This window comes from Helicoverpa zea, chromosome 28 (assembly GCF_022581195.2).
Source record: "Helicoverpa zea isolate HzStark_Cry1AcR chromosome 28, ilHelZeax1.1, whole genome shotgun sequence".
NCBI classification, from domain to species: domain Eukaryota; kingdom Metazoa; phylum Arthropoda; class Insecta; order Lepidoptera; family Noctuidae; genus Helicoverpa; species Helicoverpa zea.
The window spans coordinates 2,192,319-2,215,767 of NC_061479.1; the positions used below are offsets into that span (position 1 = coordinate 2,192,319).

Sequence of the window (23,449 nt, forward strand, 5' to 3'; positions counted from 1 at the left end):
AGCTATCGCATAGATACTAGCGCTGCGTCTGCGGGACTTCTTTCGTGAAATGAACTTTACTCGGCCGTTAGACGTACAAACACCAATATTTTTTAAAAAATAATTACATAAATCTAATTTCACTATTTTTGTGTGTTTTTCAGGCCAGCATACTACAAGCTAGTGGAAGAATGTATAACGCAGATAGTTCTACACAAGAATGGCTACGACCCCGACTTTAGAGCCACGCAGCGATTCAATATAGACGTGCAGCCGCTTATCGATGGACTTATTGGTGAGTTTAATGGGTTTCAAGTTATTTATAAATATTTAAAAAAGTGGTTTTGTTCTGACTCCTCCCATAGCGGTTATTTGGTAAATTTTTAATTTTCATTCATTTAAATCAGGCATCTAAGGCCTATAGAAAAAACAATACATAAATATTATAACACTAATACATATCTATACTAATATTATAAAGCTGAAGAGTTTGTTTGTTTGTTTGAACGCGCTAATCTCAGGAACTACTGGTCCGATATGAAAATTTCTTTCAGTGTTAGATAGCCCATTTATCGAGGAAGGCTATAGGCTTTTTATCCCGGTACGGGAAGTAGTTCCCACGGGACGCGGGTGAAACCGCGGGAAAATGGCTAGTATATTATAAAAATAACTTAAAAGTAATGCACATTTAATTTTTGTTTTCGAAATTGGCAGTGATTGATATTTTGATTGATATAGATTTTTATTTTTTTTTTCAAAAAAGAGAAGAGTAATGTATTACAATGGGTGTATAGAGCATAATTTACGTTAGTAAAATTTTCGTAAATAAATTATTAAAAAAAAAAACTTGATTGAATGGCAAATAAGTGTACAAGATAGTCTTTTTTCCGATACATGCTGCTTTCAAACGTATGAGCCCACGTTGCTGTTTCTAGCTTGTTTTTTATTTTTATTTAAAACAACGAGAGGTTACTCGTTGACTATAACCTCCCAACACTCCACTTATCCCAACATTTAACCACATCATACATCTATTCCTTAGAAAAATCCCGAGCAGAAGAGGAGAAGAAAGTCGAAGAGTTGCGCACTAAGCTCGAAGCCGCCATCGCAGCCCGACAGGAGGCCGAAGCCCGAGCTGCTCACTTAGAGGAGAGGCTTAAAGCCGGACAAGCTGCAGGACCCGCCGGCTTAACTCATGGGAATATTGCTGCTATTGCTAAGGTAATAAAGTTCAAATGAAAAAAAAAGACGATAGAAAAACTATTTATTTACACAAAAAGACGCAAAAGCAACGAAACAAATAAAACTAATAACAAAACATATACACAGAAAATAATAGTATAATACTTTTCCCAACTATGTTGGGGTCAGTTTCCAGTCTAACCGGATGCAGCTGAGTACCAGTGCTTTACAAGGAGCGACTGCCTATCTGACCTCCTCAACCCAGTTACCCGGGCAACCCGATACCCCTTGGTTAGACTGGTGTCAGATTTATTGGCTTCTAACTACCTGTACCGACTGCCAAGGATATTCTATGACAGCCGAAGAACCAAACTCTTCAGCTTTACAATATAGGTATAGACATGTTAAAATATATTTTACAATAAGATCTTATTATTTCCAGGTGATAGGCAGTCCCGGAGGCCCGGCGCCTCCGCCCCCGCCGCCCATGCCTGGAGGTCAGTATATACTATATATTTACTATTTTATATACACACATATATTTATTAATTAATACATTGAATGTTAACACCAATCACCAGTAATCACGTTCTACTTTTGGGTAATATCTGCATTGTGATATGAAATCTATTTTGGTTATTGGAATATGTTAATTAATATATTTCCGAAGTTTTTGAGTTTCGTTGTATTATATTAGAAGTTTATAATATTATAAAATGCTACGCATTATTATGTTGAATCAGTCTGAAATCAGTAGCATAAATAAACTATTTCCTAAAAAACTTGCCTACCAGAATCTTGGTTTTTAAGAACATGACTATGTGACTAGGGTTAACCAAGCATGCGTACCCTTTTGAACTAAGTAACATAGTAGACCGTTTTTTTTGCAAAATAATGTATATCAAATTTCTGATAAGATCGATCAATGCATTGTAATTTGTCATGATTGCGCGAAAAGAAACATTACCACTCAGTTTTTATTTAGGTTTTTCATTCCAAAATATTTTCCAAATTAAAATAAATCACTCACAAAACAGATATTTACCCAAACACATCACTTTCCCCCACTTCTCTATCTATCTATCCAAACACATCACTTTCCCCCACTTCTCTATCTGTTATGCACTCTCGGCATGTACTATAACTCTGTCTTTCTGGTGTGGTCCGTAGGGGCCGGGCCGCCGCCGCCGCCGCCGATGCCGATGTCAGGTTTGTTATCTATGTTGTTTTATAATTAAACTAGTTATTAAATTAACTTTTATAAATCGAGAAAGATAAAAACTCGATCACACTTTCAAATGTGTGGTTATGGCATTTCTCGATAGTATTTTTAAGTATCGAGGTATTCGGATGCATGTATTTTGCATGCGTTTTCTAAACTATATCATGGGATTTAAACGGTAATGAATAGTTTATTTATTAATTCCTAAATGATAGATCAGAACCAATTGGCATAATTTAAAAATATGTATATTATACTAGCCTCGACCCACAACTTTCTCTGCATTCATTTGAAATTTTTGTCCATGTTACATATTTTTTGTTGACGATATATATTTTGCTGGATGCGTCAGAAAAATAAGTAGATAAAACTACGGTCCAATTTAAACTGTACTGTTCAATGCAATATAATTTAAAAATAAATTAGGTATATAAATAAATTCGTGGTATCCAAAAGTGCATGCTCTGTCCTCGTTCAACAATAACACCGAACTTCACATCTACCACGCATGTATATCCAATAACCCTGGATGCGGTACTGTTTCTAGGTGGCACGGGCGCACCTCCGCCGCCGCCCATGCCCTCAGGTACGTTCTGCATCTCACTTGCACCTTCTAGTCTTGCTTTATCTGTGTTTTTTTTGCGGTATATATTAAGATGTCCATGTACGATAAATTGGTGACTGATTTTTTTTAGGAGAAAAATAGAATACGCTGATAGCAATTGTGCAATGTACCTACATGTTCTACTAAAAGTTGGTCAGATAATTGTAGTTGGAATGTCTCGTGGTATATTAAGCTGACGTCTGATAAATAATCGGTGACCGATTTTTTGTCGGAGGAAAATAGAACACACTGATAGCAATAGTGCAATGCACACACCCAACTACAAGTTGGTCAGAAAATCCGTGTAAGAACGTCCTACAAAAAATTGGTCCGATTTATCGGTCCTACAAAAAGTCAGACGTGGGTGGACAGCCTTATCATGCTTGGGTATGGTTATTGTTAAGTTTATCAAGGGGAATGGTCATGTTGAAAATATGTGATTTAATAATGGAATTTGGTATTTATTTTTGGTACACAGGCATGGGACAGTTTCATACTAAAATCAGTCATTTTGAATGAATTTCGGATATTCTTAGACGCCAGGATTATGCAACGTATTTTTAGAATCAACTATGGATGGTTGTGTTTTTTATACCGTGACGACAACGCTTTATTTTTTATTGCATTAGTTAAAAAAATAAACCCATTAAAAATGACTAAGATTGAATGAAAAATACAGGGAACAGCACTTATCACACCTCACATTTCACAATCATCAAGTTTTGTGCTAATACTTATTGCCACACTTTAAACTGTTTTTACGTATATCCTCAGGCAATTTTCTGAAATATCGGAAACGTGGCAATTCTACTGTCAATGAAAAGAAAAAGCCTGTATTATTGTGTATGTTCTGTTTGTCCAAAAATAATGTAGTTTTATATACAAAAGATTGGGTTATAGTATGTCACATTTGTCCAAAGAATGTAACAAATAGTTTCAAATAGATTGGTTTAGATTGGACAATGGGAGTAATTAAGGTTTTTTTTTAATTACCATTTCATTAATTGTTCTGTTAAGTAGCAACACTGCGATAAACAGAATAAATTGCATATAGCAATATTGAATAGCTCATTTTGATATAGTGTTGTGATGTTGAAATTCATAGTATAGAATGGTGTTGGTTTTATTATAAAAAATAAGTTAACCATTTGTATTATAGTTAGACTGTACATTGTATAAAATATAATTTCATCAGTATTATATTCTACTTTCACATCGAATAATACCGCACTAAAACCTACCATGACTTTTGTCATCATTATATGAACCTATAATTTGGTATATTGATTGGGCCCCTTATTGAGATGAGAAATCATCAGATACCCGCTGTGGGTGCAGCGTGATGGAGTGTCAAACTCTTACTGACTAAAATCTATCATGTTAATTGACGGAAGACGCTGGATGCAGGTCGCCTCCAACAGGTATCTGTGGAGATCTAAGGGGGAGGCCTATATTCAGCAGTGGACGTGCTATGCCTGAAATGATGATGATGATGATGATGATGATGTTAATTGTGTTACTGATTAAAAACATCTCGCGGCGTATTACTACATGTGAAAGTAGAAAGTAGAGTATACACCGTGACTTTTTAGTCGTCTTACAAAGGAGGTCCACTCAATCTATCCGACATATAATACCACTAGACACGATTATTAATTTTATAGCCTTACTTAATTAAGATAATAAGTGCAAAGAAAAATACTGAAAAAAAAAATGTTTACGTATCAAACGGTAGAAGGTAGGTACCTTCCCAACGCGCCGCGCTCCATTGATACAAGATTCGGGCAGCGCTCACAACAGGGTGTTCTTATAATCTACGTCATGCATCATAATAATGAATTAATTTTTATTTTTAAATTATTCAAATCTCATAAATATATATATATATATATTTTATATGAACGTTTACTAGTCATTGGATACATGAAGTGGGCTGCCGTTGTAAGACGACTAAAAAGTCACGGTGTATAGTGCCCTTAATCGAGTAGTTTGACAAAGTTAAAAATATGTAATGTAACCCACAGCAGGTGGAGGTCCTCCACCGCCTCCTCCGCCGCCGATGCCGGGCGGGCCTCGCGGGCCGCCGCCGCCTCCGATGCCGGGCATGGGGCCGCCGCCGCCGCCTATGATGGGTGGGCCCAGGCCGCCGCCGCCGCCGGGTGGGCTTATGATGCCGAGGATGGTGAGACACTCTTGATTATTTTGAGGAGTACAACTCCGTACTTCCTTTACTAAGTAAAGAAAGTATGTTGTAGTATGTTTTTTAGTTGAATGTGAGGCAAGAAAATATTAGAAGTATAGTAATGTGGGGGTTTGGACGGTCTTTAAATTGGTGAGTCCCGGCTGTATATTTTTTTTTATTTAACCATTTATGTACACATGACAGAAGAAGTAATTAAATAAACAGTACAACGATACTGCTTATTCTATTACTTCTTTACACGAGCCTTATTCAGTTCAAAAATCAGTTTCTATTCTTCCAAATGTAATTCTTTTTTAGCCTGGATTCATTAACATTTTTAGCCCTTTTATGTTTTTTATTTCTTTCTTGGCATACAGCAAACTTAACATAGTCATAGAAAGTTAAGTGTCTTCTAATATACATATTTATTTATTTTCTTCATGTTCGTAGCCCCAACCCGACGTGTTACCTCACGGCTTGAAGCCCAAACGCAAGTGGGAGGTAGAAGGACCTCTAAAACGTGCCAACTGGAAGACCATAGTGCCGCAGAAGATGTCAGAAAAAGCTTTTTGGGTTAAGGTAATGTAATTAACGTATATTCGCAATATTCGCAAAAATAAATAAGTTTGAGTTTAAATATTGCTTAGTAATATTACTATAAATACTCAGTTCTATCATAAATACAAAAGTGAAAAATTCTGTCTGTTGTGCTTTGACACATTTAAGTTGAAAATATTGAATCGATACACAGATATTGATATTATATTGTAATTTGGAATCAAACCAATCCAATCAAACTTAAATCGATTAAAAAGTTGTATCATATTATGATACAAAGTTGTATCATGCAACTTTTTATACTGGAACAGGAAGTAGTTCGGGCACGATTGAAGTCACAGGTATATTTTTTTTCTGAAATTAAAGAATAATTTCAAATACTGTGTCAATCAATACTTGAACACTAAAACATTACATCCAGTACACCAATAGATTCTCAATAGAATCTTCTTTTCGGGAAGTCGTTTAATCAATATCGTTGTCAAGAAATTGTCGATTTCCGAATTCATATTTTTTTTGTTTTGTCAAGTTGAATTTCTTTGGGCCTGTAATTTGGTTTACCTATCAAAAATCTGTATGTTTCTCGAACAAGTATTCTAAAGATATATTTTTTAACAGGTACAAGAAGATAAGTTAGCGTCACCAGACATTTTAAGCGGTTTAGCGTTAAAGTTCTCAAGTAAACCGGTCACTAAGAAAAACGAAGATGCAGTCGACAAGTAAGTCACATTCCATCATCATCATCAATATCATTTATGATAAATCTGACAACCAGTCTTACCAAGGGGTATCGGGTTGCCCGGGTAACTGGTTTGAGGAGGTCAGATAGGCAGTCGCTCCTTGTAAAGCACTGGTACTCAGCTGCATCCGGTTAGACTGGAAGCCGACCCCAACATGATTGGGAAAAAACTCGGAGGATGATGATGAATACCATTTGTCATGAATCTGAGGTCAGATAGGCAGTCGCTCCTTCTAAAACTTTGGTATAGAAATCTAATTTATTAAAGCGGGTGAGTCATACTAGTGTGTAAATGTAAATGCACACGGTCTTTGTATGTCTTAGCAATTCGGCCACGCTTACGCGGTGTCCTGCGTGAGCGACGAACGCGACGCGACGCGACGCTGCGAACGCGACGAACGCGATCAACTCAAAGGAATTCCCTACATGCGGCCTATGTGACAGTCTGCGGCGAGACGCGACGTAACGCGTACTTGTTTTGAGGGCGACCAGACGCGACACCGCGAACTATTCAGAAGCGTTGATTGTTGTGGGACAAAAAAAACATAAATATTAAAGAAATCGTTTATTAGTACAAACAAGTTGGAAGATTGTTGCTGTCTGTACTTTAAATATGAACTTTCAAGCAAAATTGTAACACAACTTCTCCATGATTTGAGAAGTAATGACCAAAATCACGTAGGACATCTGTCGCGTATAGCATCGCGTCGCATTACGTCGCGTCGTGTTGCGTCGCGTCGCGTCGCGTTCGTCGCTCACGCAGGACACCGCGTTACGCATATAAAGACAATCTGCATGAACATTTACACACTAGTATGACTCACCCGCTTTCGTGAAATTAAACAGCTATACATAGGTAAATCTGTGAAGACTGGAAGCTGACCTAATAGGAGAAAAAAATATCAATATGTGAAAAAAATAAATGACGGCATCTCTTTTAAGCAAACCACATTAGTTTTTTTTTAATAGTATTTGATATAAAATACGAACCTGTTCAAAACAATATTACATAAGGGTTACTGTCATTTTGAAAAGCCAGTTTACTTCGCATTTGGTCTTCAAATATACCTACACTAATTCTTTTAAATCAATCTTTTTATATACTAACAACAAAACCAAACTAACAAGCCTTAAAACAAAGGTTCTCTTCCAGGGTCCACACGTTAAAGAAAGTGAAAGACTTGAAGGTGCTAGATAGTAAGGCTGCTCAAAACCTGTCTATCCTACTGGGCGGCTCACTCAAACACATGTCGTATGAGCACATCAGGACGTGTGTGCTCAGATGCGACACCACCGTGCTCACTGCCAACGTGCTCGACTTGTTAATACAGGTAAATTATTAATACAAGTAAATCTTGTTCTATTGTACGTACAACTTTGTATGTTGTCGCTTCCGCGGACAAGTGCCACAGGACCGCACAGTGACTTAGTGCATAAGTGAAGTGCTACTAACATAGTTTTAAGTTTTTATTTACTAACAATTTTGTATATCATATTATGTATGCTAGTTTTAAGGTATTTATCTATGGGCCTTTGATGCCTGAGAATAAAGATGATTTGATTTGATTTGATTTGATTTGATTTTGATATGTCGAAAACATACAGTCAAAAAGGAATGAAAAATCATGAAAGACGGAAAAGTAGTAAACGATGAAATTATTGTAAGAAATAATGCATTCTAAGCGTTTATAAATATAATTATTCAATATTTTGTCCGGATACTTTGAATAAGCTACGTTTATTAGCTTATTCAAAGTATTGAATAATTATATTTAACCCTTGGCAGTCGGATAAAGTACGGTAGATAACAAGTAGTACTTTTTAAATTTTAATAAAAGTGGCATTACTTATAAAGGCCTATTTAACTACCCCATTGTTACAAAAAACCTCTGAAAAATCTTAATTCAAACAATTTTATTTCCAGTACCTACCCCCAGCGGACCAGCTCAAAAAGCTAGCCGAACTAAAAGTGAACAGCGAGGAGTTGACGGAGGCGGAACAGTTCGCGGCCACCGTGGCTGACATCAAGCGGCTGGTGCCCAGGCTCAGGAGTCTGGCCTTCAGGGAGCACTATGCTGAGGTCATCTCTGAAGTTAAACCCGTGAGTATAACCTCTTAACAGGGGGTCAAAGAGTCCTAAAGGGGTCAAGGCGTCGTTAAGGGGTCAAGGAGTCTTAAAGGAGTCAAGGAGTCATAAGGTGGTCAAGGAGTCATAAGGGGGTCAAGGAGTCATAAGGGTGTCAAGAAGTCATAAGGGTGTCAAGGAGTTATAAAGGGGTCAATGTGTCATAAGGTGGTCAAGGAGTCATATGGGGTCAAGGAGTCATAAAGGGGTCATGGAGTCATAAGGTGTCAAGGGGTCTCATCAAGTTGCTCAGGTTGAGGTGGTCAGATAGGCAGTCGCTCCATGTGACACACCGGTACTCAGCTGCATCAGGTTAGTTGGGTAAAGGCTAGGCAGATGATTAGCCGAGCTCAAAGCTCACAGTGAGGAGTTGACGGAGGCGGAACAGTTCGCGGCCACCGTGGCTGACATCAAGCGCCTGGTGCCCAGGCTCAGGAGTCTGGCCTTCAGGGAGCACTATGCCGAAGTCATCTCTGAAGTTAAACCTGTGAGTAAGTCTATTAAAACTAAGAAGAGGGTTAAAGGGGTTAATAAGTCAAAAAGGAGTCAAAAAGTGTCAAGGAGTCAAAATGGTGTCATGGAGTCATAAAGGTGTCAAGGAGTCAAAAAGGTGTCAAGGGGTCAAAATGGTGTCAAGTAGTCATAAAGGGGTCAAGTGGCATAAGGGTGTCAATGAGTCAAAGGTCAGGGGTTCTTATCAAGTTTCTCGGATTGAGGAGGTCAGATAGGCAGCCGCTCCAGGAAACACACTGGTACTCCGCTGCATCAGGTTAGTTGGGAAAAGGCTAGGCAGATGATTAGCCGAGCTCGAAGTGAACAGCGAGGAGTTGACGGAGGCGGAACAGTTCGCGGCCACCGTGGCTGACATCAAGCGCCTGGTGCCCAGGCTCAGGAGTCTGGCCTTCAGGGAGCACTATGCCGAAGTCATCTCTGAAGTTAAACCCGTGAGTATATTGTACTTAAACTAAAAAGGGGCCTCAAAGATTCATGAGGGGGTCAAGGAGTCATAAGGTAGTCAAGGAGTCAAAAAGGTGTCAAGGAGTCATAAAGATGTCAAAAAGGTGTCAAGGAGTCATTAAGGGTCAGGGTGTCATAAGGGTGTCAATGAGTCAAAGGTCAGGGGTTCTTATCAAGTTTCTCGGATTGAGGAGGTCAGATAGGCAGTCGCTCCAGGAAACACACTGGTACTCCGCTGCATCAGGTTAGTTGGGAAAAGGCTAGGCAGATGATTAGCCGAGCTCGAAGTGAACAGCGAGGAGTTGACGGAGGCGGAACAGTTCGCGGCCACCGTGGCTGACATCAAGCGCCTGGTGCCCAGGCTCAGGAGTCTGGCCTTCAGGGAGCACTATGCCGAAGTCATCTCTGAAGTTAAACCTGTGAGTAAGTCTATTAAAACTAAGAAGAGGGTTAAAGGGGTTATAGTTCGGCCATTCAGAGAATGCGTTCCTGACACGTCGCGATTGAACTGACGACGTAACTACATTCATTGATTATTGATATAATAATGTTGTTTTAATGCTCCTCAATTGTTAAAACGGTAAACAACCAGCAAAAATACATTATTATATCAATAATCAATGAATGTAGTTACGTCGTCAGTTCAATCGCGACGTGTCAGGAACGCATTCTCTGAATGGCCGAACTATAATAAGTCAAAAAGGAGTCAAAAAGTGTCAAGGAGTCAAAATGGTGTCATGGAGTCATAAAGGTGTCAAGGAGTCAAAAAGGTGTCAAGGGGTCAAAATGGTGTCAAGTAGTCATAAAGGGGTCAAGTGGCATAAGGGTGTCAATGAGTCAAAGGTCAGGGGTTCTTATCAAGTTTCTCGGATTGAGGAGGTCAGATAGGCAGTCGCTCCATGTGACACACCGGTACTCAGCTGCATCAGGTTAGTTGGGTAAAGGCTACCCAGATGATTAGCCGAGCTCAAAGCTCACAGCGAGGAGTCGACGGAGGCGGAACAGTTCGCGGCCACCGTGGCTGACATCAAGCGCCTGGTGCCCAGGCTCAGGAGTCTGGCCTTCAGGGAGCACTATGCCGAAGTCATCTCTGAAGTTAAACCTGTGAGTAAGTCTATTAAAACTAAGAAGAGGGTTAAAGGGGTTAATAAGTCAAAAAGGAGTCAAAAAGTGTCAAGGAGTCAAAATGGTGTCATGGAGTCATAAAGGTGTCAAGGAGTCAAAAAGGTGTCAAGGGGTCAAAATGGTGTCAAGTAGTCATAAAGGGGTCAAGTGGCATAAGGGTGTCAATGAGTCAAAGGTCAGGGGTTCTTATCAAGTTTCTCGGATTGAGGAGGTCAGATAGGCAGCCGCTCCAGGAAACACACTGGTACTCCGCTGCATCAGGTTAGTTGGGAAAAGGCTAGGCAGATGATTAGCCGAGCTCGAAGTGAACAGCGAGGAGTTGACGGAGGCGGAACAGTTCGCGGCCACCGTGGCTGACATCAAGCGCCTGGTGCCCAGGCTCAGGAGTCTGGCCTTCAGGGAGCACTATGCCGAAGTCATCTCTGAAGTTAAACCCGTGAGTATATTGTACTTAAACTAAAAAGGGGCCTCAAAGATTCATGAGGGGGTCAAGGAGTCATAAGGTAGTCAAGGAGTCAAAAAGGTGTCAAGGAGTCATAAAGATGTCAAAAAGGTGTCAAGGAGTCATTAAGGGTCAGGGTGTCATAAGGGTGTCAATGAGTCAAAGGTCAGGGGTTCTTATCAAGTTTCTCGGATTGAGGAGGTCAGATAGGCAGTCGCTCCAGGAAACACACTGGTACTCCGCTGCATCAGGTTAGTTGGGAAAAGGCTAGGCAGATGATTAGCCGAGCTCGAAGTGAACAGCGAGGAGTTGACGGAGGCGGAACAGTTCGCGGCCACCGTGGCTGACATCAAGCGCCTGGTGCCCAGGCTCAGGAGTCTGGCCTTCAGGGAGCACTATGCCGAAGTCATCTCTGAAGTTAAACCTGTGAGTATACTGCTACTAGCTTTAGGCAGCTAGTTAGGGGTATCGGGTTGCCCGGGTAACTGGGTTGAGGGGGTCAGATAGGCAGTCGCTCCTTGTAAAGCACTGGTACTCAGCTACATCCGGTTAGACTGGAAGCCGACCACAACATAGTTGGAAACAAGGCTCGGAGGATGAAATAAATGTATGTGAATATTCAACAATATTGGATGGCCACAAACTTTGAACTGCTAGAACCGACCCTGAAAAATAATAATGAAAATAAATTAAATTAGGTTGCCAGGTTTTTGTAGTCAGCAGTGTTTGTATTGCATGTATGCATGCATTGTATGCTTCTAACATTAATTTTTATTTTGTTGTTTTGTATACTACCCAAAACTTTCCCCTAATTCTGACAAATACTATGCTGGAAATCGGAACAATAGCTGTCTGTCAAAAGCGATATAATCGCGCACAAACGTACATACAGGTCAAACTGCAAACCTCCTTTTTGAAATCAGTTCACCAAAGCCCTACCGAACCGACTTCACAAAAATAATAATGTTTATAAATACTAATATTTCATTCACAGGACATAGTATCAGGCACGGCCGCATGTGAAGAAGTGAAGTCCAGTGAGAAGTTCGCCAAAATACTAGAACTGCTACTGTTGTTAGGAAACTATATGAATTCCGGGTCCAATAACGCGGGCGCTTATGGCTTCGAAATTAGTTTTCTTACTAAGGTATGTTGACATTTTTTTTTAATTGTCAAATTGTTATGATTGAAATATTATGTTTAACTATACCTTTCTCGCGATATGATACCCTGGACTAGATAGACATTTGATAATTTAATCGATTCTTTATAATTTCGAATCGATTATCAAAAGAATATAAAATCGAAATTACTGATTCAATATGATCTGTACTCCTCGGCGATTTTCCGACGATTCAGTAGCGTCAATCTCGTGTTTCCGATATTTTTAATTAGTTTTTTTAGGTTTCACTAAGATGCAGAAAAAATATGAAGAGATTTTTTAATTATTTTTATGCGTGGTAGAAAAAAACAGGGTCTGCCAAGGAATTTTATCGTGAATAAAGTATTATTCAAAATATACTTAATAGTAATAATTAAATCTCACTCGTATTTTATTTTTTCACAGCTAACAGCGACGAAGGATCTGGAGAACAAACAAACGTTATTACATTACTTAGTAGAAACCATAGAGAATAAGTTCCCCGAAGTATTGACGTTCGCAGAAGAAATGCCTCATGTCGACAGGTAAAATATTTTAATTGTAGTTAAAAAGCTTTTTTTCACAAAATAATAATAATATGCACGGTGAATGACCGGTACCTTGGACCTGGGCCCGATATTTGTGGCCACCTGTTTATTATATTTTTAAATGTTATTTACTTAAAAATGTAATTTATATGAAAATAAATAAACAGAGTAAATATGCACGGTAAATGAAAAAGTTATTTTAGTCACTTTTTTAGATAAGCCTAAAATAATAACGAAGATGCAACACGTTTGCATTTTATGTTTCGTCACTTACTACTTACAAATTTAACATAAACGTGACGTCAGAAGCCCCCACTCAGGGCACGCCACCATCGTGGCGGTAAGTCCCCTCTTTGAGGAGTGGCTCGGGAGGAGTCACGGCGCCCTCACGTACCGCATGACGCAGGTCCTCACCGGACACGGTTGTTTCGGGAGGTACCTGCACCGCATCGGTCGTGAGGAGGCGCCCGGGTGTCACCATTGTGCGGACAGCCCCGAGGACACGGTGGACCACACAGTCCAGGTGTGCCCCGCATGGGAGGGGCACCGCCGGGTCCTCGTCGAGGCTTTGGGCCGCGGCGACCTCTCGCGTCTGGCCCTGGTTCAGGCCATGGTCCGGGGCGAGAGGGAATGGGATGCCGTCGCCTCCTTCTGCGAAGCGGTCATGCTCGAGAAGGAGGAGGCGGAACGCCAGAGAGTCCGCACCTCTCATCCCGGCCGCCGCGCTGGACCAGGTAGACACCATGGGCGCCGGGTGTCGCGAGATGACTCCCGGCCACCGTAGGCGTGGGTCTGTGGGCGGTGAGTTCGGGTGGCTCATCGTCCCTCTGTCTACTTAGACGACAGACCCGTGTCGACGGCGCGCGTTGTTCCACGCGTGAGTCAAAGAGATGTCAGCAACCCCAGCGGGGCCCAGCAGGGCCAAGGCCTGCCGGGGCTGCGGGTTGTTCGAAAGAGATACCGCGGCCCTGGTACATAAAAGGCCTATGACGGAACACGACGGTTTTTAGTCAGTAAGAGTCTGACACTCCCTCACCGCTGCTAACCCACAGCGGGAGGGGTCATTTGATGATTTTTAACGTCGGAAAAAAAAAGAAGCCCCCACTCCCTACTAATGTTATGTTAAAATAAAAATATTTGTAATCCAAACGTTCATCGTTTTCACCCGCATCTTGTGGAAAATACTTTCCGCTCCCAAATCTAAAACGAAACCTATAGGGCCTTACTACAAAAACTTTAAACCCTGTTTTACAGTTGTCTAATAAAATTTTGGCTGCAAAATGAACCATATGTCAACGTCATAATTTGACATTTTTTTAGACAAGGCATAAACTGACGTTTAAGTTTTTGTGGTAAGACGGATAGTCTTCATTAAAAGGTCTGTTTAACACTGAAATAATTTTTCAAGTCGGACCCTTAGTTCCTGACATTCAATCAACCAAACTCTTCAGCTTTAGAATACTACTGTACATTATATGTATATTCTTCTCCACAGAGCCGCACGAGTATCAATGGAGAATCTCCAGAAATCTCTAAAGAAGATGGAGAATGACATCAAGTCTTTGGAAATGGATTTAAATAACTCCAGAGTGCCTCAGTGTCCAGACGATTTGTTCAATGAATCTATGAGCGTATCCTTTTTATATAAAGATAATGTATTTACCCTTCGACGCAAAAATAGGGGTGTCATAAGTGTGTTTATAAAACGTAAGTCTAACGAATGAATCGATTTTCGTTTTGTGTTTTTTTTTTGTCATAAATATTCTTTATTTTACTACAGTAGGATGTGCATGGAAGGACATTTTATACGGTGTATTTTTAGCTATTTTTCTTGCGGGTTGTTCGAAAGAGATACCGCGGCCCTGGTACATAAAAGGCCTATGACGGAACACGACGGTTTTTAGTCAGTAAGGGTCTGACACTCCCTCACCGCTGCTAACCCACAGCGGGAGGGGTCATTTGATGATTTTTGACGTCGGAAAAAAAAAGGACATTTTATACGGTGTATTTTTAGCTATTTTTCTTGAAAATCGGCTAAGCCGTTTTAAAGTAATATGCTGTTTTGCCAACGACAGTAGCTTCATTTTGAACTATCCATGTCGCAGATATGTTTGGGTGGGATCCAATGCGTGGTGTATATTTTCATAAAAAAAAAAAAAACTTTGTAAAAACTTGACATTTAGTGCACTATAATTTTGTATACGGCACACACGTCTAGCAACATGAATTTTTAAATTGTTGTCAGGGTTTATTTATCATCTAGCTGTTTCTCGTAGTTTATATGTCGCAGCCAACTAGCTAAAATTAAATAATATCTATGCCAAATCAAACCTTAAAACCCCTAACTCTCGAACCAGTCGTTCGCAATAGAAGCCCGCGGCCAATGCGACCTCCTACACTCGATGTTCCGCAAGATGGAAGCACTATACTCGGAGCTGGCGGAGTACTACGTGTTCGACGCGCACAAGTACACGCTCGAGGAGTTCTTCTCCGACATCAAGACCTTCAAAGACTCCTTTATCGTGAGTATTATAATATATTAGCTGAGTTGCTACTAGCTGCAGTCTACTACACTCGATGTTCCGCAAGATGGAAGCACTATACGTTTATTAAGTTAGGATCCACAGGACCAGTTTCTTATCATCGAAAGAGTTGCTCGTAAATACTTTTGTGAAATATTTGTCTAGTCACCAAATTGACTATCAGCTAATAAATGAAAAGCTGGTGGCAGAATCGGTCTAGCAGAACAAAGTCAGTTCTCGATTAGATGACAGTTAACTGCAACTACACTTTAGTGGTGTCGTATGTTTATCGGAAACAACGCGTACATGTTATGGAACGCATGGAATAAAACGTTTTTTTTTTCTGTTAGCTGCTTCGAATCTGATTTCGTTATGAGAATTCTACACAAGTGTGAAACCTTCATAAGATTTCAAGTAAACAAAATCAATCAATCAATTTTAGTGTAAATGCGAATAAATGGCGAGTTTTCTCGATAACGTTAGTGTATATCCGCAGGCGGCCCACGCGGAGGTGTCGGCCGCCCGCGAGGCGCACGCCCGCGCCGCCCGCGCCCGCAGCGCCCGCGCGCAGGCCGAGCGCGAGCGCAGGGACCGCACGCACCGGTACAAGCAGCTGCTCGACATACATCAGGCGCAGGACGGTGTTATGGACAGGTACTGTACTTCGCTTAGCCGAGTTAAAGTGTCCGGGAGGCACGTAAAGCCCCGAATGCCACTCGGTAACAGTTAGTTACAATTCAATGTCATAGGCCGTCAGTCGAGGCGGATTTGAGACAACTCTGACGCTAGGTCTTGTTAGGATAGTCGGAACTCACTCACTTGTCTAGATACAAATTAACTCACTTGTATGGATGTATGGTCTAAACTTACTTACTTGTTCAAATGAATAGTTTAAACTCATTCACTCCGTCGATAAAGACAGTGTAAACTCACTCATTTGTCTGGATGGATAGTCTAAACTCACTCACTACTCCGGATGGATAATCCAAACCCACTCATTTTACCAGATAGATAATCTAAGTTCACTCACTTGTCCAGATGAATAGTCTTAACTCACTCACTTGTCCAGATAGATAATCTAAACTCATTTACAAATCTGACAACCAGTCAACTCTCGGTAGAGTTGTCCATGTTGCTTTACTAGGTTATATATAGGCAGGTCAGATAATCAGCATCCAGTTATACGCAACCCCCAACACAGTTAGGAAAATTCTACACACATGATGACTTTCTAAAATAAAATTGTAAAACACTGTATATAAAGCTACATTTTAAATATATTTATTCCATTACAGTTTGATGGAGGCTCTACAAAGCGGGTCCGCGTTCAGTCGGGAACGGCCTAGAAAGAAAGCTAATCCGCGAGTAGCTGGAGGTAAGATGTTATTTCTAATTTGAAGAGTTTTTTGTTAACACTTTTGGTGATGTGTTTGGCTGATTTGATTAATATCGATATTGTGGTAAATGTAAAAAAATATATCGAGGTATCGAGTCGATATTATGTTGATCCGATACTTTCTTATAATCGATAATGATCAATTCAATTTACTTTATGTACTTCAATGTTCATTTTGACACATTAATTTTGATAATTTACCCTAGTACTTATTACGTAGGTACGTTATGCGTGTATTTATTTACAAAATGAATAACAAATATATGTATCTCCAATGTTAACACAAAACAGTTGACAGTTAATACGAACAACTTGTATTTAAAATTTTAATTTCCTGAATATTGCCTTAAAAAATTGGGATTAATTAAATCAACGTATTTAAAAAAACTTCTCCACTATGTCACCAAAAGTCTAGGGTAAATTATCACCTTAATTGCTAAACCACAAACGATGTTCGCACACGCACCCAGAGGATATAGACGACGGAGAAGGATTGGTGCATGCTATATTGCACCGGTTGCAAGGTATGTCACTTTCAAAGTGCAACTAGCTGTGTTAATAATAGCTTACGGTCATTGACCCGAAACACCATGTATGTAGATAAATAGAAATTTTAATTCCTAGAAAAAAATCCTAAGAAATCTAATAAGTAAAACTTTTACACAAATAGACAATATGATACCTTTGAAGGGCAGCAAACAAACAAAATCTTTAAGTTATAATAATAATGCCGATTTCGGCCACGGCGGCTGTTCTCGTATAAAGGGATCAGCCAGCTGAGCAGGACATATTATAGTGCACGAGCATTTGCCCAGCTTATGGCTAGCCATAAAATGCACTGCAAGTAATTCTTAAGGCAAGCCTCTTAAAAACAAGTAGCTAGTAGTAGCCTACACTATTTTGCAATTATCTTGCACAATCCATAGTGATTTTATTAATATAAAATTAAGATTATGAAACTAGCTATCAGTCGCACGGCTTATTCAAACAATGGTTATTTTAATAACAATAAAATCTTATTTTTCAATTCGATTCACAGTTCTTTGTTTACCTACAATATGTTTTGTACAGAATACCTATATTAAAGAATACCGCCCATATTTTAAAAAAACCTTATTGGTCAAAAAATTATGATGATAAAAAATGAATATTAATATTAAGTATATGTTTACAGCTGAGAGAAGAGCACAGTTAAGTCGGTCGAGATCGCGGTCAGGTTTAACGGGCGCTATGACTACGAGGGAGTTAACTAAGTAAGTATTATTTAATTAAATAATAATGTATAAAAATATCACGATTGGTTTGATAAATATCATCGTTAGTTTGATAAATATCATTGGTTTGACAAATATCATAATTGTTTTTTTAGATGTCAATGTTTTTGTAATATCGTCAATTTTGGAATATCTATGTATAAAAATGTCAAAAAGACAGCCCCCGAAACGCCCACCCTTCACCACTTCCTATGTGTTATCAGCTCCAGCCTGATGTGGCTCTTTCCTCAAAAGGCCATTCCAGACCGCGTACATGGTGACACTCACACCTAATATTATTTGATTTATAACATGTTTGGACTTTAAAAGAGACTATGACCCTTGAGTTTGTTTCGGCATTTCTTCTCAGGGATCAGTCATTAGGAAATGCCGACCTCAGCGTTCTTAAAAATGACGTGTAAAAGTGATTTTATGTCCAACTTGCAAAATAAACGATTTCATTTCATTTCATATTGCTGGGAAGAAGTGGCGCAACAAACTCCCCAGCAACACATGTCTGTCTATTAGATTGGAACAAAATTCCTGTAAATTAGTGTTTCTTACAAAATATATTTTAATCATTTGTTTTTTTTTCTTTCCTAGTGAATTGCTGAGCAACGCGTGATGAAACTCACACCAAGTGATATTAGGAACTTAATATGACATTGACATTCGATTTTTTCACAGCAAATTATTGTCTATATACACATTAGTAAAAGCCCCAGATAGATTTAATTTCTTAAATAAATAATTACAAATTTTGTAGGACAAAAGTAGTAGCTTTGTATTTTTCAAAGTTTTATAAAATGGAAACTAGCAAAATATATTATTTTTAGTTAAAATATTTTTATTGAAAAATTTTAGATTTGCTGTGAATATTTCGAGCGTTTCATTGGATTTATATTGCATGAATGATGGCACTTACTTTTTTTATTTGTAATAATTTTTCGTCAATCAGGACTCGAACTTACGGCCTATTTTTCTTCATACATAAAAAGTACCCCAAACTGACGAAAAAACCTGTTGTTAGTTTAGGGCCCATGTTCACCGACAGAAAAAACGTCCGTCTTCTTAGAATAAATAACTGTTGAATTAGACGTGAAAATTCATAGTATCATTACACATCCTTGGCAGTCGTTACGGGTAGTCAGAAGCCAGTAAGTCTGACACCAGTCTAACCAAGGGTTATCGGGTTGCCCGGGTAACTGGGTTGAGGAGGTCAGATAGGACAGTCGCTTCTTGTAAAGCACTGGTATTCAGCTGCATCCGGTTAGACTGGAAGCCGACCCCAACATAGTTGGAAAAAAGGCTCGGAGGATGATGACAGTTGCTTTAAGAAAACTGACGTTTACTTGTCGGTGTAGGGTCTAAAAGTTTGTGCAATATAAATTCGATAGCATATAGCAAATAAGTATAAAATAATAATATTATTTTGTAAACTTGAAAGCGTAAGATACTTGCGTTCAAATAAAAAAAAAACGATACGAAATTAATGCATAGATATGTCATAAATAAATAAAAAAGACTTTTTGTACTAGTTTTAGTAAGTTGGTACTTTAAAATAGCCCTATGTATTGTAACCATTGTATCCTTTTTTGAGTTAGGCTAAAATACCTATTAAGTTCACAATTTTTCTCTCTATAATAAACCTTATCAATTTGTAAAAAATCTTCATCAATTCTTGTACATAAAACTTGATATTACTACTACAAGAAAATTGCCAATTTTTTTTTTCGTTTTCTCCCTTAAAATAAAAATATTCATAGGTTAAAGGCAACTTCAATATAAAATGGGTGTTTTAAAGTACCAGGTTATTAAATTATTTAATATGCGTATACATATAAATTGTCCATTTATGTCTGTATATATTTGCTATTTAATGTGGTAATCAGTACTGTAAGTAGATGCTAATTCTTAGTATCAGCCTTATTAGCTTATAAAATCGCGTCCTGGCGTCCCACTCCAAATTACTTTGCAATAAGGGATTTTCTTTTTATTCTTTTCCAAGGTGATGCCTAGATGGCGCTGATCTTGGTACGTTTCTGAAAATAACGGAGCGTCATGTCTTATCAACGTCATATAATTTTGAGGTCGTATAACGAAACGTACTTGTGTTGAATTGATAAATTATTTGCCGCGAATGGTAGTTCTAAATTTTTTTCAGAATTCGAGCTTTATTTTTGATATTGACTAGCTATTTCCCGCTGATTTATTTGAGAACTTCTCTATAAAGAAAAAATACAGGTAGTCAATAAAAATGTGGCTTTGATACATTTAAAAACTATGGCCTGAATTTGATAAATATGTTGCATAGGTATACTGTCAGGATTCAACTGCTGATTTCATTATGTGAATGCAATAATGTTATGTCTACAATTTAATAAATATACAATTATCTTTCTTAACCCCCCTTTTTGAACAGCTCTAATTTATTTGTATCCCATGTCAATACGCTTTATAAATATAAAACAATTATTATTTTCCGCCAATTCACAGAAAACAAATAAGTATTATTTTGTGAACAGCCATTTTTGTCCCGTCGAACCGTCCTTAAATATGGTCAATTTCCGAACAAATTTTGACCTTAACAAGCATATTCAAATGTCTCGCTACAAAGGCGTCAAAGTATTCGCTTATATTTGTATAGAAACATCAATAATTTTTATTTAGTTTTAATCTGCATTTGTTTCAATTTCACACGAAAAACGATGTAAATGTAATGATTTTTTTTATTTGATAAATATTACAATTAAGTTTTTTTTTTAATGTGTATAGGCGATAGGTTATTACAATCAGCGTCATAATAATTTAATTATCACTCGTCATGTTATTTCGTCACAATTTACTTAATTTTTCTCATATTTGTGACCTTTGTCAGCAATTTGATAAATGTCATAAGTTTGACAGATGTCATAGATGTGACATTTCCTGTCTTCTAAATAATTATGTATACTTCGGCCGTTCAGAGAATGCGTTCCTGACACCTATCAGTTAGTCACGACTAGTGATGGGCACAACATAACACTGAGTTCGTTACCGTTCCTTCAAAATGAACCGCCGCATTATTTTAAGATTATTTTCGTTTTAAATTGGCGGAATCATTTGTTTTATATTTTAGTTATTTAAGTGGAAACCAAAAAAAGGTAATATTCATATAATAAAATTGTTTTATTTATTCTTTGTTACAAGTACATTGAATTGAATGTGCGAACAGAATATTAATCAGACTCCGATTTGCTTGAGGAGGTGGTGTCTTCATCATCATCTTCGCCTACATGTATAATTATATTATTATCAATAACAGAATCAATCCTGATATCTCGGTCTAACAAAAGCCGGGTAATCAAATAAAAACAGATCGAAAACACTTGAAAAACGTGGTCTATGCGCACGAAACGACAACGGACGACTGTTTTAGCGTCACAAAATGGCGGCCCATAACGCCATTTGGGGTTACCATTTTTAATCTAAGAATAAAAATGCGGTTTGGTCATAGTTTTATTTTTATATTTCATAAAAGTTATAATTAAGTCTTATAGTCCATTATTTTCCAATTCTTAAAAAGAAAATCAAAACGTATTATTTTATATTATAACTGTATAAGAACAGATTACGATACTTGCCTGTTATTTTTAGCACAGCACTACAAAATATAAACCGCTGACATAACCTTGTAATAGCGCAGTATAGATTTAGAAAAATATTGTTTACCAAGTTATTTGACACTCAGTTTGGCACAAAATTATAACATTCATTGATTATTGATATAATAATGTTGTTTTAATGCTCCTCAATTGTTAAAACGGTAAACAACCAGCAAAAATATTTTTATCGTAACTGCAACGCCATTGCAAAGTTACGTCGTCAGTTCAATTGCGACGTGTCAGGAACGCATTCTCTGAATGGCCGAACTATAATTGTACTACTTATTTATTGAATATATTTGTCAAATACGACAAAAATACATCACTTTGGCCCCAATGTCATATTTTTAAGACATTTTTTAGCACAAAATGTTTAGCTTATATTTAAGACAATATTGAATTGAGAATTCTTGAATCTGTTCGTAGCAATGTCGCTGACTGTACCTAGTATATGTATACATGTAAATATATTTTTGTAAAATGTTACATTTTTACTTAATAATAATGTTTTTAAAACTATTCACTCGTTTAATTTACTTCCTACTCCCGCTGTGGTTAAACCGTCGTGTTTCGTCGTAGACCTTCCTCAATAACTGGTATATCGAACATGGGATAGAAAGAAACAAAGTCTTCATCTTCATAATTAATTTTAAACAACAATCAAATTACGTCCGTAAATGTCTTATAATTTACCCTATAATTTATGCTTCTCATATGCCTAGCCAACTCCCCAACTATGTTGGGCTCGGTACTAGTGTGCCACATGGAGCAACTGGTACCTATCTGACATCCCCAACACTTGTTATAATCATCGGCAGGGATATTGAGCCCTGACCTTCACCTGCACAGAAGCGATTTATTGGTTTATTACCTTATGTGTACAGTGCGCAAAGCGATCCCCACTCTTCCACCGACAGCTCCGTGCCGGTAACTATAAGACTGGTTGTTAGACTTTTTGGCTTCTAATCACCCGCAACGTATGTCTTGCTTGGGTTTAGAACTTTACATGTTAGAAGCCTTAGTAAACAAAGTAATTTATTAATCCATATATGTACATAGACATAAGAGGCACCAAGCAATTTATTATAACATCAAAATATTGCTATAATTATGACAAATAGTATTTATAATTTATATGTGAACGTAATAAATTAATCTGCAAATAACTTGTACCCTGGTTTAGGTGTTGATGCCAGGAATTATGAATGATTTCATGTACATAAATCAAATGTAGCCTTAATAAATACCTAGGACTACCTAGCTAGATAGATTCTTTCGCTCTGAATAAATAATCCCTACTAATATTATAAATGCAAAACTAACTCTGTCTGTCTGTCTATCTGTTACTCTTTCACGTCTAAACCACTGAACTGATTTTAATAAAATTTGGTACAGAGATAGAGTTGACCTTGAGAAGGAACATAGGATAGTTTTTATCCCTGACTTTTGAAGAATTCTCTTGGAAACGCGTTATAACCGAACTCTACGCGGGCGAAGCCGCGGGCGCAAGCTAGTAGGTATCTCATATGTACTTTATTTAGACATGAAGCAAAGTCGTTATGCTTATCCGGGAAATAATAAAAAAAACCGGCCAAGTGCGAGTCAGACTCGCGCACGCTCGCGCATTTATAAAACGTTCCACAATTATAATTTTATTATACATTCCATATTCTGTGAATATTTCAAGCATCTGTTGCCGTTATCGACAACGAGCAAAAATGAGCAAAAATCAGGATCATAATTAGAAAAATCAAGATTACAAGGTATGTTTGAAGAGTAGAATGGAAGTGTTTATATTTTATTCAAAAGGAACTCCAACAAAGGATACAT

General features: G+C 38.2%; 1 protein-coding gene across 10 annotated transcripts in view; it reads left to right on the plus strand.

The window, feature by feature from the left end:
- LOC124643666 (protein diaphanous) overlaps window positions 1-20,448 on the plus strand; it is a 63,274-nt gene extending 42,826 nt beyond the window's left edge. For 9 of the 10 annotated variants that reach the window (XM_047182690.1, XM_047182696.1, XM_047182689.1 and 6 more), the window contains 18 exons: window positions 144-274; window positions 1,022-1,200; window positions 1,604-1,658; window positions 2,332-2,370; window positions 2,931-2,969; window positions 5,012-5,169; window positions 5,620-5,748; window positions 6,346-6,446; window positions 7,620-7,797; window positions 8,391-8,567; window positions 12,110-12,262; window positions 12,683-12,801; window positions 14,300-14,435; window positions 15,162-15,326; window positions 15,823-15,980; window positions 16,622-16,701; window positions 17,897-17,975; window positions 18,579-20,448. In XM_047182690.1, the coding sequence (XP_047038646.1) occupies window positions 144-274; window positions 1,022-1,200; window positions 1,604-1,658; window positions 2,332-2,370; window positions 2,931-2,969; window positions 5,012-5,169; window positions 5,620-5,748; window positions 6,346-6,446; window positions 7,620-7,797; window positions 8,391-8,567; window positions 12,110-12,262; window positions 12,683-12,801; window positions 14,300-14,435; window positions 15,162-15,326; window positions 15,823-15,980; window positions 16,622-16,701; window positions 17,897-17,975; window positions 18,579-18,600 (2,098 nt within the window). In that variant the 3' untranslated portion in view covers window positions 18,601-20,448. The remainder of the gene's footprint in view (window positions 1-143; window positions 275-1,021; window positions 1,201-1,603; window positions 1,659-2,331; window positions 2,371-2,930; window positions 2,970-5,011; window positions 5,170-5,619; window positions 5,749-6,345; window positions 6,447-7,619; window positions 7,798-8,390; window positions 8,568-12,109; window positions 12,263-12,682; window positions 12,802-14,299; window positions 14,436-15,161; window positions 15,327-15,822; window positions 15,981-16,621; window positions 16,702-17,896; window positions 17,976-18,578) is intronic. The other variant, XM_047182698.1, reaches the window with a different exon arrangement.
- The last annotated feature ends 3,001 nt before the right edge of the window (window positions 20,449-23,449 follow it).